Source organism: Hemitrygon akajei, chromosome 18, assembly GCF_048418815.1.
Source record: "Hemitrygon akajei chromosome 18, sHemAka1.3, whole genome shotgun sequence".
In the NCBI taxonomy this organism is placed as follows: domain Eukaryota; kingdom Metazoa; phylum Chordata; class Chondrichthyes; order Myliobatiformes; family Dasyatidae; genus Hemitrygon; species Hemitrygon akajei.
The window spans coordinates 10,505,710-10,520,828 of record NC_133141.1 but is presented as its reverse complement, the minus strand read 5'-3'; the positions used below and the strand labels follow the sequence as shown (position 1 = coordinate 10,520,828).

At 40.7% G+C, this 15,119-nt stretch overlaps 1 protein-coding gene across 3 annotated transcripts in view; it reads right to left on the bottom strand.

Moving 5' to 3' along the window:
* map3k3 (mitogen-activated protein kinase kinase kinase 3) overlaps positions 1-15,119 on the bottom strand; it is a 163,002-nt gene that overhangs the window by 82,581 nt on the left and 65,302 nt on the right. For all 3 annotated transcript variants that reach the window (XR_012102002.1, XM_073070762.1, XM_073070763.1), the window contains exons 8-9: positions 11,284-11,417; positions 1,478-1,551 (exon numbers count right to left, since the gene is read on the bottom strand). Coding sequence is in view for 2 of the 3 variants with exons in the window: in XM_073070762.1 (XP_072926863.1) it covers positions 1,478-1,551; positions 11,284-11,417 (208 nt within the window). In the remaining variant the exon portion in view is untranslated. The remainder of the gene's footprint in view (positions 1-1,477; positions 1,552-11,283; positions 11,418-15,119) is intronic.

The following is a 15,119-nucleotide window of genomic DNA, read 5'->3' as shown; positions in this document are numbered from 1 at the left end:
TCCTTCTAGTAGATTAGGAGGCATCGCAGAAACAGTGGTGGTAGTGTCGTCTAAGAACCTGCTCTCTAGTCTGTTTCAGAAGCAAGCAGGAATGAGCTTTTAAATGAGCTTTTTCCAACTAGTTTTTAAGTCTTGATCATTATATACCCTTTTCCTCAACTGACCAAAAGCTGTGTTGGTGTATTGCACACAATGGTGAATTTCATCAATGAGTTGAGAAGTGTCTCTCAATGAAGCAAAGTGGCCATAAACACAAGAGGTTCTACAGATGTAGGAACTCTTGAGCAACACACAAAATGCTGGAACAACTCAGCAGGTTAGGCAGCAGCTATAGAGGGGAATAAACTCAACATTTTGAGCCGAAACCCTTCACCAGGACTGGAAAGGAAGAGAACAGAAGTCAGAGTAAGGTTTGAGGTCGGTGGGGGGGGGGGAAAGAAGGGTCAGGAATACAAGCTTTCCCCTCTCCTGCTTTTCCCCCCACCTTCTTATTCTGGTTTCTGTCCCCTTTCTGTCCAGTTCTGATGCCAGTTTATTCCTCTTCATAGAAAGTGAAGTTGTTCACATTTACCAGCAACTTGTCATGGACCTTATTATTAAAGGGCAGTGTTGTGTAGCAAGGCAGATTAGTAACAGACTTGTGTTTTGCGATCATTTTATACTCAGTGAACATCAAAAGGCTTGGAGCTCAGTCTCTGAGTGAGTTCAAACACAAGTACGCAAATGGAACTTGAAGCTGTTGCATGATGAAAAGCACGTCCAGTGCCTCTTGGTGAACAAAATCTGTTCTCCGATCCACAGTTCAGCCATTGAAGATGGTTGAGGAGGAGCTTGGCAATGACTTCTCATGTGGCAGACATCAGGGACTAATACACACACACACACTCACAGCTCAGAAATAGTAATACACCAAGGGTTTGGAGGAGGGTATCAAACTATGGCCAACCAATCTGCTTTAGCCACTGACAATCCATACCAGGATATGTTATCTCATATTGGGATAAGAGTGCATGTAATTGCTGGCTTTCAACCAGTGACCAAGAGCTTTGAGCATTGCAAATGATGTAATGGCCTTATTCATGGTACCATTGAACATCACTAAGTCACTGGTTCAGACAATGGATCAATGTCATAGACAAAATCTCACCATCTGGACTGCCCTGTCAGGCAAATGGCAAAACTTAGAAGAGATAACGTCAGCCTCTTTAAGCTGCCCAAATGAAAGGTTTTGCCTTTATCAACGGTCAGGTGCACTGTAATCTTCAAGAAGCCTCTAGAACATGTAATTTTTAAGTTTTCAACTGTTTGTTTCAATTTCCTTTGTCACCAAAGGTAGCGAAGCTTGCTGGATTACAGCTTCACATTACTAATTACGCACCAGCCAATGTTGTATACTCTTGCAATGAACCCACCACATCAGCAACTAAAATTATCCGATAGGCTGACTGAATTGAATAAAGCAGCAGCTTGCACTTACCTTTCCGCTCGCCTATCCAAAGACTGGCAGCTGCTTGATATTGAGTTTTCAGTACTGCTCTGAGGCTCATATATCTGTAAGAAGTAACACACTAATATGAATCTACAGTAAGTCTACAATGACCCATGAAACAAGTAATGTTTTTAATAATTTGGGCTTTTGAAAACAATGAAACAGGCTGTGGAAAAGGGGAGGCAGCCAATGTACAGTATCACAGGGGCATGCATCAAACTGGGCGAGCAGTGAGGAAACATTTGGGACTGTGGGAGTGAAGTAGGGGAAAAAAAAAAAGGCCTTGAAAAAATATACTAGAGACAACAACCATCCTCATGTCCTCCAGCCAAACTTTAGAAACCTAGGTGGTGGAGGGTGGGGTGGGGGGGGGGGGTGTGAATTTTGAAGGTGAGGGAAGAACAGGGTAGAAAACAGACTTGTTTGACAAGAAACAGAGCATTTTAACAACAAAGCTTTTATATTTGTCAAACTTTTATGAGTTCACCATATATTCGAGAGCTGTTAAATCATTAAGGAATGCATCTAATCCTTCAGATATTTGGTTGTAACTCAGAAAATTTTGAAACTCATCATTAATGAAAACTCATCAAATGAAACAGATTGACATTCGGAAGGAAACGGTGATGAGAAGACTGATGGGACTGAAGGCTGACAAATCCCCAGGTCTAGATGGTCTGCATCCTAGGGTACTAAAGGAGGTGGCTCTGGAAATTGCGGATGCATTGGTAATCATTTTCCAATGTTCCTTAGATTCAGGATCAGTTCCTGAGGATTGGAGAATGCCTAATGTTATCCCACTTTTTAAGAAAGGAGGGAGGGAGAAAACAGAGAACTATCGACCTGTCAGCCTGACATCGGTGGTGGGAAAGATGCTAGAGTCCATTATTAAGGATGAAATAGTGGCATATCTAGATAGCAGTGATAGGATTGGGCCGAGCCAGCATGGATTTACCAAGGGTAAATCATGCTTGACTAATCTGTTGGAGTTTTTCGAGGATGTAACCAGGAAGTTAGACGGGGGAGATCCAGTGGATGTAGTGTACCTCAATTTTCAGAAGGCATTTGATAAGGTCCCACATAGAAGATTGGTGGGTAAAATCAAAGCTCAGGGCATCGGGGGGAAGGCATTGACATGGATAGAAAACTGGTTGGCAGATAGAAAGCAAAGGGTAGCGGTGAATGGGTGTTTCTCGGAATGGCAGGTGGTGACTAGTGGGGTGCCATAGGGCTCGGTATTGGGACCACAGCTGTTTACCATTTACGTTAACGATTTGGATGAAGGCATTGAAAATAACATCAGCAAATTTGCTGATGATACTAAGCTGGGTGGCAGTGTGACATGTGATGAGGATGTTAGGAGAATTCAGGGTGACTTGGATAGGCTGGGTGAGTGGGCAGATACTTGACAGATGGCATTTAATGTGAGTAAGTGTGAGGTTATCCACTTTGGGAGTAAGAACAGGAAGGCAGATTATTATCTGAACGGTGTAGAGTTGGGTAAGGGAGAAATATGAAGAGATCTCGGAGTCCTTGTTCATCAGTCACTGAAGGTGAATGAGCAAGTGCAGCAGGCAGTGAAGAAGGCTAATGGAATGTTGGCCTTTATTACAAAGGGAATTGAGTACAAGAGCAAGGAAATCCTCTTGCATTTGTACAGAGCCCTGGTGAGACCACACCTGGAGTATTGTGTACAGTTTTGGTCTCCAGGGTTAAGGAAGGACATCCTGGCTGTAGAGGAAGTGCAGCGTAGATTCACGAGGTTAATTCCTGGGATGTCTGGACTGTCTTACGCAGAGAGGTTAGAGAGACTGGGCTTGTACATGCTGGAATTAAGGAGATTGAGAGGGGATCTGATTGCAACATATAAGATTATTAAGGGATTGGACAAGATAGAGGCAGGAAATATGTTCCAGATGCTGGGAGAGTCCAGTACCAGAGGGCATGGTTTGAGAATAAGGGGTAGGTCATTTAGGACAGAGTTAAGGAAAAACTTCTTCTCCCAGAGAGTTGTGGGGGTCTGGAATGCACTGCCTCGGAAGGCAGTGGAGGCCAATTCTCTGGATGCTTTCAAGAAGGAGCTAGGTAGGTATCTTATGGATAGGGGAATCAAGGGATATGGGGACAAGGCAGGAACTGGGTATTGATAGGAATTGATCAGCCATGATCTTAAAATGGCGGTTCAGGCTCGAAGGGCCGAATGGTCTACTTCTGCGCCTATTGTCTATTAACAGGCAATCATGACATCAAAACCACAAAAATTTCATCCAGATTATTAATTTAAATCTGCAAAATACAAGTGTTATTATTTACATGATTTATGTTTCATAATGTTACTTACATCTCCAATATTCTAAGTATATCAATTGGATTGTCATAATTGCAAGTTTAACATGATTTTGATCATTGTATTAAAGAATGATGGAACACTGATATTTTTGAGCAACAACCTGCTGGATGAACTCAGCAGGTTGACTAGCATCTGTGAGAGGGAAAAAAGCATACATTAAACAATGCAACTTTCTGCATTAAATTCTTTTATCCATATTTTAAGATCTCACTTTTTACATCTTTCCCAAATTCTGAATAGTCAGCAAAATTTGAAATTATGCCTTGAAATCTGGCTGTTGTATCAAAATCAAAGCACCAAGGAGCTTGCTGCCTTTTAAAAATGGCCATATTAGTTCAGTGTCCAGTCTGGTATTAAGTGAAGAAGGGCAATATTTTATTAAGTTTATTTTTCATGTGATAACTTCATCTCTGATCAGCATCTCCAACTTTACCTAACACTAATAAAAGAATGCTTGCAGGTCGATCCCTCTCCTTATTTGAGAACATTCTCCATACATCTGGATTTTTAACTACAGCTTCCTTAACTCTACTTTTACCTACTTAAAGGATCTAGGAATTAGACAGGGATTCATCTCTACATTGAGTGCTGAGAACCGGAAATAACTATTGTGATACTGTTACCATCCCCCCCCCCCTTTATTTCAAATGAAAAACTGATAAAATACCTACCTACTACTTCAGCCTCATCCCAGCTTCTGTAGGAATCACTTTTTGACTTTTGCTCAACTCTACTCTTTCCTTATCTTTATATTACTTATATGCATAGAAAGTAAACTGGTTCCTTTCAAGCCACCAATGAATCTAGTCTCACACACCCTCACTGACCCTTTTATTTCCATTCACAGTTCATTGTACTTTCAGTTTAGCTCCCTTTTTATCGTTTTGCTTCAGTCAACTTAACCAGGAATCTCTACTTTAGAATGTCCTTCCCCTCTTCCTCTTCCACCCCTCCCCCCACCAAATGGGAATACATTAAACGTGTACTCAAAACATTTGCTCACTGAAGGCTTCCATTAATTGGCCATCTTTGTATTTTGCATCTTTGATTGTATCCTAACTAATGAAATTTGATATTTAATCCAATATGACTAAATATGATTCTATAACCACTCTGGGAACAACAATAAATACTTCCTCTAATTATGAGAAAATCTCGGTAAATAACATGGATTCACTGTGTGGACACAGCTTAGCGTATGACTGGTTAAGTTTGTACTGTACAAAATTTAAAGCAGGTATTTCCAGTACCTTGATCATGCTCTATTATAGTCTACAGCTAATTCTACCCCACAAGAAATTACTACCATATCTTTTCTTGCATCCCTAATACCCCCAATTGTATTTCCCTCCTTTGCAAAACATTAAAATGCCATCTTCACAAAAGTTGACTTGTGTACATTCAGCAACTGTTGTTACAAGGGAAAAAATGTTGCTCAAGGGAATGAACTGTTTTAGTTGCAAGAGGGAAAGACAATACCAAAGTATTCATCAAGAGCTCCAGGTCTGCTGAAGGCACCACTAATGAAGTACATCACTGTATGTGCACTGCAAGAGCAGAAAATGTACCTGGTGTACTTTGTACCGTTTTTCCCTTAATAGTAACAAAATTAAAAAAAACCTTATTAACTATTTCTGAGATCTTGTTGCTTGGAGACTGGCTAACAGAAAGCTAACAGTGAATAAACTAAAATATTTTTGGTGTCGAACACTTAATCATTCTCTGAAAATAAGATTTGTCATTTGTTTCCCATGAAGTGTCAGCCCTGAAGATTTCAGGTAATGTTACAACACTGTTTGGAATCAATATCACAAAGCAGAAGGATTCCTGTCTGTTTTCACCACCTCAGACTAGTTTCCTCGGCCAAAACCAGTCAATGTACTGCCCAATAAGCTCTCTTCCATATTAAGCATTAAACTGAGGTTCTGCTCAATAAACGTCACTGAATGTTGGTGGAACATTCCTGTGAACAAGTTGTCCAATTCATTTCTTACATAATAAAAGTAACTGGATTTCAAAAATAGTTAAACCAATTCAGTAACTAAAAAAATACTGAAGTGTTTTTCAGCACCTCAGAGTCATGAAAAGGTTTGTGCTAATGCAAGTTCTGATTTTTAAAAAGGGCAATTGAGGGAGTCTTTCCTTCAAGCACAGACAGAATAAATAAGTTATGCAGAAAGAATGAAGCCTACATGCTTTCAATGAGGTAAAGAGCAGATGGTGAGTCAGAGGTCAGCTCTGGCATGGAATCACCATGCACAGTACAAGCAGAGACCCGAGAGCAGATGGCCTGTCTGTCTGCGTTCCCTGCCGAGGAATGTTACATGAAGTAAAAGCTGTGGAAGGTTATTTGGATAAGAAAGTGCTTCAGCAATACATCAGAACTGTGGAACTCCAGGTGCCTTTGCATCAGACTGATATACTGCAGCTTTTCCAGTAAACTAATGGATACATTTGGGATTTAGATAACAGGCAGTCAGTTTACGGTGGATAGAAGATTGGGAACAGTGTAGGAAAGGGAACAAGTCTATAAGCATAAAGTTAATACAAAGCAACTGCAGAAGCTGCCACTCCACAAGCACAAACAGGAAATATGGCAACAGGAGCGGCTTGTAATTGTCTTTGATTCAGAAACCATGAAGACAGCCTTTTTAAAATATCTGTTCTGGCTTACACGTTGGCTTCTACAGCCTCTATACATTGGTTTGTTTCATCATGAACAACAAGCATTCAATGAAATTACTCTGCTACACGAAAAGGAACAAGTAATTACAGAGTTCACTGGAATCAAATGAAAACATTGTTGGCATTCAGAGATAGGCTATACTTTTATTAGAATGGTCCTCTTCCCAACTTCACATTTTTCCCCTAATTTTTTAAAGAGTGCCCAGCAGCTGATCCTAACTTTATACCGAGAAGCTTTGAAGATTGAGGTGGATATCTGAGGCCCACCAGGGATGATTCAAACAATTAAATTGTCTCCCCTCTTCCCACCCCAAGCTCCTACTTGGGGAAACAGCACATGTTGCACTTAACTTCACAGGACTTTAAGGACACTTCCTTCCTGCCTTTTCAGGGGCAAATAATGCCAATAATATCATTATACTCATTCTTCATTTTACAAAAGATCCTTTCCTGGAAGTGTTGCGATTTTGTTTTAATTGAAAAGTTGGGCATTTCAATATCATGTATTCTACTTAGTGAGTGTTATAGTGGGGGGAGGGGGAATTCGCTTTTCTGTAAGCAACATAGAAGCAGAAAATTTGTACATCAAGTAACAGCTGGATAAACAGCTGTAACCAGGATGCTGTGGATGCATTAACTGTCTGTAACCGGTCAGTGTGCATAAATGGCACACTGACATCACAGCACCCAAATCTAAATGCTGACATTAATTTGCATCACACAAGTTACCACAGATCAATTACTGTGGCTGATAAGATGGCAATAGGGGGAAGAACGACCTAGAAAATGGTTGTCTATTGTTTTTTTTCCAGAAAAAATTCTGTTTAAGTTACATGAGACTAGCACACGAAGACCTCATTCCAGGAAACACATTGACGACTTTGCCTTTCTTCCGACAGAATTTTTGAAAGTGATAGGTAGAGTCATAAATTGCATCCGAGAACTGTAGTTAAGATAAATGTAATATGGACTTTACATGGTTGACGAGACTGGCTTGAGCAATCCTAGCTGTGTGATCCACAGCACAAGAAGGAGAAGTCATTAGGAAGGGACTTGTCCACAATACACCTGGTAAAGGTCTTTGAGGTATCAAATTTTGAGAATAAAAATTTTGAACATCACTCATCGTGGCATTTGACAGGTCACATATGATTCCCACTCTCCTGTATTTGGTTAGAGCCTTTGAAAATTGTCTTCTCCTTCCCTGAATGGTTCCTTCAGTTAGTCTATCAGTGCTTTAAATTTCCTGCCTGTATACCCAAGTGTAAAATGAGATAATGGCAGTGAAGACAGGAATGTAGGAAGAGGTAGAGGCCAAGGAATTAGAAAAAGGATCTGAGTTGTAATTTCCCTACAGAAATCTTACAATATTGAATACAAGCCCAAAAAAGTGGCTGGAGGAGCTGTGCAACCAAAGGCAGGAGAGATCCTAAGAAATAGGAGCAGAATTAGGCCATTTGACCCATTGAGCCTGCTCCACTGCAGACAGCTTTCATCACATCCAACAGGTGATGAGATAGACTGTAGGATCGAGGCCAACACATGGAGATGACAGGGTTCTGAAAGAGGTAGCAGGAGAGATTGTAGAGGCATTAGTAATGATCTTCTAAGAATCACTGCCAAAAATTACAAATGTCACTCCACTCTTTAAGAGAGGGAGACAGAAGAAAGGAAATTATAGGCCACTTAGCCTGACTTCAGTGGTTGTGAAAATATTGGAGTCCATTATTAAGGATGAGAAAGTGCCATACTTGAGGTTGCTAAACAAAAAGATAGGGCCATAGATAGAAGATTGGCTGACTGGCAAACTGCAAAGAGTGGAAATAAAGAAGGTCTTTTCTGGTTGGCTGATGGTAATCAGAGGTGTTCTGCAGCAGTCAGTGTTGGGTCCACTACATTTCATGTTATATGTTAATGATCTGGATGATGGTTTTGTGGATAATATGAAGATAGGTGAAGGGGCAGGTAGTGTTAAGGAAGCAGAGAGTCTGCAGAAGGGCTTGGATGGATTAGAATAGATAGATACTTTATCAATCTCAAAGGAAATTGCAGTGTCACAGTAGCATTACAAGTGCAAAGGTGCACAGATATACAAATATAAGAGAAGTAAGAAAGAATAAGAAACAAGTTACCTCAAACAGTCTGACAGGAGGGGTTCATCACTTCCCCGGCTATAGGTTGACTCATTATAGAGCCTAATGGCTGAGGACAAGAATGACCTCATTTCGCGCTCTTTGGAGCAGCGCAGTTGTCTTAGTCTATTACTAAAAGTGCTCCTCTGTTCAGCCAAGGTGGCATGCAGAGGGTGAGAAACATTGTCCAGAATTGCCAGGATTTTCCGTAGGGTCCTTTGTTCTACCACAGCTTCCAGTGTGTCCAGTTTGACTTCTATAACAGAGCCAGCCTTTCTGATCAGTTTATTGAGACCGTTGGCATCACCCGTATCATTGCTCCAACACACCACCTCACAAAAGACCGTACCGGTGACAACAGACAGGTAGAACACGTGAAGGAAAGGCCTGCATACTCCAAAGAACCGCAGATTCCTCAGGAAGTAGAGCCAACTCTGGCCCTTCTTAATACACAGCCTGTGTTGGTGCTCCACTCAAGTCTGATAGCCAGGTGCACCCCAAGGTACTTGGGAGGTCCTAGTGGGAAAAGTGGCAGATGGAAGAGAGTGTCAGGAGGTGTACAGCCATGCGCTTTGGTAGAAGGAATAAAGGCATAGGCTATTTTCTAAATGGGGGGGGGGGGGGAGAAATTCAAAGGTGCAAAGGAACGTGGGAGTCCTTGAACAAGAGAAAAATCAGTTGATGCTGGAAATCTAAGCAACACACACAAAATCTTGGTCTAAAACGTCGATTATGCTTTTCTCATAGATTCTGTCTGGCCTGCTGAGATTGTCCAATACGTTGTGTGTGTTGCTTGGGGGTCCTTGTGCAGGATTTCCTAAATGCTAAATTGCAGGTTGAGTCAGTGGTGAGGAAGGCAAATGTAATTTTAGCATTCATTTCTAGATAACTAGAATATAAAGGCAAGGAGGTAAAACTGAGACTTCATAAGTCGCTGGTCAGACCACACGGAGTATTGTGAGCAGTTTTGAGCCTGATATCTAAGGAAGGATGTGTTGGCATCAGAGAGGGTCCAGAGAAGAATCTCAAGAACGATCCTGGGAATGAAAAGGTCAATGTATGAGAAATGTTTGACTGGAGTTTAGAAGAATCTTATTGAAACCTACCAAATATTGAGAGGACTGGATAGAGTGGACTTGCAGAGGATGTTTTCAATAGTGAGAGACTCTAGAATCAGAGGGCACTGCCTCAAAATAGAAGGTCATCAGTTTAGAACAAAAATGAAAAGAATTTTCTTTAGCCAGAGGGTGGTGAATCTGTGGAACTCATTGCACAGATGACTGCAGAAGCCAAGTTATTGGGCATACTTAAAGCAGAGGTTGATAGGTTCTTGATGAGTAAGGGCGTCAAAAGTTACAGGAAAGAGGCAGGAGAATGGGGTTGAGGGGAAAAATAAATCAGCCAACAGTGGCTGCACTCACTGTAACAACTGGAGTGAAGTGTGGGATCCTGCATTGAACAGAAGCACTGCCTGCTCTGCCCTGCCCAGTATCATGTCACAGGCAGTCCCTCCACACCAAACTATGGGGCTGTGAAATTCATTATTGAGAGTGCTGTGTTGGCAAGGATTCAAGCCAGGGTCCAGGTACTCAGGCTTAGATGTAGCTGTAGGGAGTGCAAGGATTCACGGCTTGTTCACACCATACCAGCATGCAGCCTAAGTATGTTTTCTTTGGAAAGTACAAAGCTAGATACTGAAGTTTTCAAACTCCAGGAGCATGAGAAACATAACAAAGCAGTACTCTGTGGGATACCATGGATTCAAGGAAGATCTTTAAAGTTGCACAGGATAAGCTCATAACTGAAGTGATCCCATACAAGCCAAGGATGTACCTCATTAACATAAAACTTGAACTTTTATGACGACTTTTCATCAGAACTATTAACATGCCTAATCTTGCTTATACAGATGTAGCACCCTAGAGCCATGGTCTTGACCACCAAATTGTTATGATCAGGTTGAGTTTTGCTGCTTCAAATTTTCTAAAGAGTTTTGTTTTTCTTTAATAAAATGACAAGATAGAAATACCACAAAAGATCCATCAGCTGGGGTTGGGTGGTGTGAAAACACACAGCCAGAAGTTTTGGAAATGTCCTTGCATAACCTAATGGAAGTAACGATACATGCAAAGTGTTACACCAATCATTCGAGCTGAAGATTGTCTGGTTGGCTAATAAAAAGCTAGCTATTTCGTATTAGATAACATATACCAATAGCTTCCAACGTGGGTGCATCACTTCGTTATTTGGGGGAATGATGTAGCAAAGATCTTGGGGGCTTTAATAACTGATAATTTAGTTAGAAAGTTAACTTAAAGTACACAAAAACATGGTTGACACCTTAGTTCCTCCAGGTATGGGGCTTTTAAGCCATTCCCAAGAATCCACAAAACAGACTCAACTCTATAAAAAGGAGGAAGGTGCCAGATATGGTGTTTATTTTTGAGATGCAAGGGAAGAGGTGCTCATATGTTACATGTGAGCAAGTGAATCTTATATTTATAAAAAATGATTAGGAATCATTGATTTATTGTCCAGCAATCTCAAAAAAAATAACGTATTGATAGAAATCCCATCTTTTGATCTTTGTATGTTAGTGCACATTATTGACCAAACTCTTTACTCACACACTGTTCCATGTTCTCAGGTATGAACTCCCCCTCACTATGAATGCTGGTGTAGGATCCTTGGCGAGCTATCCGCTGCTGTCGCTCTGGAACATATCCTGGGGGCGGTGAGCTTCGACCGGTGTTCTGAGAACCTGCAATAGAGAATCATTTTACTGAGTAAAAAAAGTCAAAACACAGGGTGTTTATTAATTGGTCAAATATGGAAAGACTATTGTTCAGAGGGACCTGGATGATGATGTGCAGGTATAGCAAGCAACTGGAAAGGCAAAAGATATGCTAACCTTTATTGCAAGAGGATTTGTGTACAAAAGCAAAGAGATCTTATTGAAATTGCAGAGGATCCTGAAGTGACTGCATCTCGAGCACTATATTTTACACTCCAAGGAAATAACGGAGGGAATGCAATGAAAATTCACCAAGAGCTTGACCGAATATGAAGGAATGCTGTTTCCCTTAACTCAATGCCCAGAATCATGTCAGTCTCACAATAAGGGATGACCTCTGAAAGAAAGGACTTAATGCAGTCAAGTAATTATGAGAGGATAAATGAAAGCTCATTCTAATAATTTGACATCCTGTTCTGGAAGGTGACAAGGAATTCATCTAAAATACTCAGGATATGTTTAGTAATCTTGTGTTAATGTTTTTTTTCCCCACATTTGTCTCCTCAATTCTGTGTTAAGCCCAAAATGTAATAGATGAACTTACATACCAATATGCACTTTGTTTAAAGCACAGTTCAATGAATACTTGAACAAGTTAGAAGCAAGTCTCTGCTTTGACGACATATCTCAAAAAGATTCCAGAGGAATACACACAAAATGCTGGAGGAACTCAGAAAGCCAGACAACATCTATGGAAAGGAATAAAAAGTTGATGTGTCAGGCCGAGACCCTTCATCAGGAACTGGTGTGATGAAAGGTCTTGGCCTGAAATATTGACAGTATTCCTCTCCATAGATGCTGCCTTACTTACCTTCCTCCAACATTTTGTGCGTGCTGCTCTAAATTTCCAGCATCTGCAGAATCTCATGTTTATGACACCAGAAGAATTTCTGTTTTCTGTGCCTCAAACCATATTAGTTCAAAATATCACCGTACTTTTCTGCTCACCAGAGTGAATGGAATTTGTTTATAACATGCACACGAGAAAAGGCAAAAATACTGCAAGCTATTTCTCCTGGTCAGGTGCAGAGGCATGAATGTGAAAATTAAACTCACAAGCCGGTAAAATACTGAGAGAGGATCTACTTTCTCCTGTGTCCCAAAACAAAAAATGCTAGAAATACTCAGGTCAGGTGGTATCCGTGGGAAGAGAATATGTCAACTTTTCAGGTTGCTGACCCTTCGCTAGAAGTCAAAAGGATACAAATGAGGGGTGTAAAGTTGCAGGAAGGGTGAAGGAGCAGGCTGTGACCCTGAGGATAAGTTGTAAATAAGGTTATCTACTCAAAGAGTGAACAGAGCCAGTTAGAGACTGAAAACATTGACAATAGGACCTAGACCAGGAGCAATGAACCTTTTTGAGAACGTGTGACCAAAGTGGAAATAATCTTCTAAAAAAAAAATTCTCTTGCATACTATGGTAATTTTGAGCAGAAATAATCATTGTTTAATGAATTATTAACAATAATTATGAATTTTAAAGAAAAAGGATGAGTTCTATAGCTTATTTACTTGTATTCTTTATTTTAATATTAAAAGTATAACAGAGACAGGTTGAAATTAATTAAGCAATTTGGATAACCTACTCAAAATTATTAATCTTTCAAAAAGACAACTGAAAAATAAATATTCATGGAGGTATTAGAATAAATATAGTATTTACAGTTATCACTGAACATTCAGTATTCAAAAGACAGAAAAAAAATATAAGCAGCACAAAGCCAATGCCAGCTGGCCCAACAGTTCCAACCATTTATTAGCAAAATACTGATGCATACACCAGGTCTGCAAGGGTTTCAAAACAGGATCCAACATCACGTGTTCACAGAACTGTCTATCTGACGCCAAGCTGGTATGAGACGATTCCTGTGAAAACATCTCACTCTCAGGTTGTTAAAAAATGATTCACTACTTCATTTTGCATTTTTTTTTATAATGGGTGGGGTTTAAAGAATCCAGGGACAGCAATGCATGCCCCGTGCCAACAAAATTTCTTCGTGTACCAACTGACCTGAACAAAAGAATGTGGGAGATATGAAATGGAAAACAAGAAGAGAAGCTCAACAGGTCACGTTGGCATATCTTCCATTCCCAGAGGGAAGAAAAGGGTTAAAAAAATTGACCAATAATGCAGATGAATAACAGATTAGACTGAGAAATCAGGTTACCCAACTTGCATAGTTAAGAGTACTACAGCACAGAAACAGGCCCTTCAAACCATCTAGCTTGTGCCAAACTATTATTCTGCCTAGTCCCATCAACCTGCACCACAGCGGTCCATACCCTTCCCATCCACATACTTATCCAAATTTCTCTTCAAGTTTTAAAATTGAACCCCCATCCGCTACTACTGGCAGCTCACTCCTCACTCTCACCACCCTGATAGAAGCAGCTCTCCCAGAGATTCTTCTTAAATATTTTATCTTTCACCCTAAACCTATAACCTCTAGTTGTAGTCTCACCCAGCCTCAGTGGGAAAAGCCTGCTTGCCTATCTATTACCTCATCATTTTGTACACCTCTATCAAATCTCCCCTCATTCTCTTACACTCTAGGAAATAAGACCCTAACCTATTCAACCTCTTCCTATAACTCAAGTCCTGACAACATCCTTATAAATGTTCTCTGTACTCTTTTTATTGATATCTTTCCTGTAGGTAGACAACTAGAAATGCACACAATACTCCAAATTAGGCCTCACCAATGTCTTATACAACTTCAACACAAGATCCCAACTCCTGTACTCAAGACTGACTCTTTATAACCCTATCTACCTGTGAAGCAACTTACAATGAATTATGGACCTGTATTCCCAGATCTTTGTTCTACCTCACTTCTCAGTGCCCTGCCGTTCACTGAACAAGTCCGACACGAGTTTGTCCTCCCAAAGTACAACATCACACACTTGTCTGCATTGAATTCCATCTGCCATTTTTCAGCCCAATTTTCCAGCTGGTCCAAATCTCGCAAGCTTTGATTGACTTCCTCACTGTGGTATGCAATATCAAGTCCAGAAGGCTGCAAAGTGCTCAGACAAATGAGGTGCAGTTGCTCAAACCCTAGGGCAACACAGGAGGCAACAGGTGAGAGTGCAATGGAAAATTCAAGTGGCAGGGAAAAAGGAAAGCCCAGGGTCACCCCGGCAGGTTTGTTTGTGCTTGGTTTCTCCACTGTCGAGGAGTACTTGTGAACACTGCAACGGAACCCAAATGAATGACTGCTTCAGTTGGAAAGACTGTTTAGGTCCCCAAATGGTGAGAAGGGAAGAAGTGAAAGGAGAAGTTTTGTACCAACTGTGGTAGCAAGGGCACATTCGGTAAGAAAGGGCGGGAATGTTAAGAGCACGAAATGGTGCATAAAAAGGGCCCGAAGGATCATTGGGAACCTGGGTCACCCCAATCACAAACTGTTCTAGCTGCTACCATTCAGGAAACGGTATCGCAGAAGTAAAGCCAGGACCAACAAGCTCCAGGACAGCTTCCTCCACCAGGCTATCATACTGATTAATTCACACTGATACAATTGTATTTCTCTGTTATATTGACTGTTCTGTTGTATTTCTTACTGTACATACTATTTATTACAAATTGCTATAATTTGCACTTTGCACATTCAGACGGAGATGGAACACAAATATCTTTACTCCTCATGTACGTGAAGGGTGGAAAAA